General features: G+C 39.0%; 1 protein-coding gene across 1 annotated transcript in view; it reads left to right on the forward strand.

Moving 5' to 3' along the window:
• LOC122541260 overlaps positions 1–1897 on the forward strand; it is a 5642-nt gene extending 3745 nt beyond the window's left edge. Inside the window, exon 3 of the mRNA XM_043677877.1 lies at positions 1825–1897. Coding sequence (XP_043533812.1) covers positions 1825–1897 — 73 coding nt within the window. The remainder of the gene's footprint in view (positions 1–1824) is intronic.
• Positions 1898–2138: the final 241 nt, after the last annotated feature.

The following is a 2138-nucleotide window of genomic DNA, read 5'->3' on the forward strand; positions in this document are numbered from 1 at the left end:
AGCAACTGTTAGTTCACCAGCAATATTCACATCCCATGGAATAGTACATTGCAACTTTCTTCCTGTGGCTCAGCATCAAATGAGACACGTAGAATAATGTCTCACATTTAAAAGTCATACGAGTAATCTTTTAATTTTCAAAGAAATTGCTTTATTCAAGAAGAAAATATGTACAGAGTCATTAAAGCAGTTTTGTCCTGTGCAGAAACACATGAAGAAAACAAACAAATATTGGAGTTTAACTCTTTCCATAAAACACATTTTCTCTAAGCAAGCTGAGAATTTGCGTGTGTGTGTGTGTGTGTGTGTGTATATGTGTCAGCCCCTTTTTAATTCAAAACAGTATTGAAAATGTATTAAGGTACCTCAGAGTGGAGTGTGAAGTATACAGACAATAAAAAATCCTTGATAAACTATAATTTCTAATTTGAAGTGATTTTGCTCTTGGATTCTATATCTGAGGTAGAATGCATTTTGCGAACATTGAGAATGTTATAATGATGTCAAGTTACAGATGCTGCCTGGAGCCAAGCTAAATTTTATTGGAAATTCTATAATGTTCAAGTTATAATTTTTTGTAATGTACATTTGCAAGTTTTAGGAAGAAAGTATAACTTTACATGAAAAACGAAACCAGCAGTCAAGCTTTAAACATAGTACAGGTTGTTTTGCTCCAAACTACTGCTGAAAGTTGTTTAAGAAAGAGGGATAAGGTTAAGTAAAAATAGAGATGCAAAGATGAAACTTCACATGATGTCAATGAATACGGAAAGATAGAGAATCAGATCAGTCACTTTCAGATATGGACCTTTTGCATTAATTCCTTCTGGTCAAAATGAAACCTGAAGTCAGTTCCAGCATCTGCAATGGCTTGAGAGGGAGAATGGTCAGTGATGGATTGTACAAATAGATAAAACAGGTCATCAGACTTGGAGAGAGATAGAAGGAATCATGGTCTGTGGCTGTGAAAACTTATGATAGTCTAAACTCGTTCAAACGATTGGCAGATTAAACCAGGAATATTTTCTCCTTATGGGAATGTAGGAACTGAAGAAGGCCATTCAACCTATCAAGCCTGCCCCACCATTGAATATAATCAGGGGTTAACTCTAACCCTAACTCCAAACCTCACCCTAACCCAAACACTTACTCAACCCTATAATCAACCATAACCATTACCCTAACACCTACATGAAACCCAAACTTAACCCTAACCCTAACACTAGCCCTAAACCCAATGCTAACCCTGAACCCAATTTCAAACCTAACCCTAAACCCAACCCTAACCCTAATGCTAATCCTAACCCTAATACTTGTCCCAAACCAAATTTCAACCCTAACCCTAAACCCAACCCTAAACCTAACACTAACCCCAACCCTAGCCCTAACCTAACACTAACCCTAACAACCCCAAACTTAATCCTATCTTCAATGTGTTTTACCCATCCCAATCCCATAATATTGTGATCAGAAATTTCACAATCTTCGCACAGCTTAGTGATAAATAACTCCAAAGCTTCACAATTCTCTGAGTAAATAAAATTTGCCTCATCGCGGATCTGATAGAATCCCCCTTATTTTTAAACTACGCCCATTTAAAAGAAATTGCTCACCTTTGTCGGTTTCAGTGTGCTGAGTCTCTCTTCATAGGACATCCACACCATCCCACAAACAAGTCTGGTGTGCCTTTGTTGCACTCCTTGTATGGCAATGATCTATTTGCTGAGATAAACAGAACCAAACCCCATCCAGATGCAGTGTAACCAAGCTCCTGTATAACTGAAGCAAGACTTCACTGTCCCTGTATATTTTGTTTTTCCCCAGGCAAGAACAAACATTCACTGATGATATCTCTGAGAGATCTTCTGACAGGGTGTTCTGTGCAAATGGCAGTTAGTGCAAAACTCTAAACAGTTAGGAGAGAGATTAGATTCCCTACAGTGTGGAAACAGGCCCTTTGGCCCAACCAAACCTCCGAAGAGTAACCCACCCAGACCCATTTCCCTCTGGCTAATGCACTCAACACTATGGGCAATTTGGTAAAAACTATAACCGCAGATGCTGGAAACCAGATTCTGGATCAGTGGTGCTGGAAGAGCACAGCAATTCAGGCAGCATCCAACGAGCAGCGAAATCGA

The sequence above is a fragment of the Chiloscyllium plagiosum genome, chromosome 37 (assembly GCF_004010195.1).
Source record: "Chiloscyllium plagiosum isolate BGI_BamShark_2017 chromosome 37, ASM401019v2, whole genome shotgun sequence".
In the NCBI taxonomy this organism is placed as follows: domain Eukaryota; kingdom Metazoa; phylum Chordata; class Chondrichthyes; order Orectolobiformes; family Hemiscylliidae; genus Chiloscyllium; species Chiloscyllium plagiosum.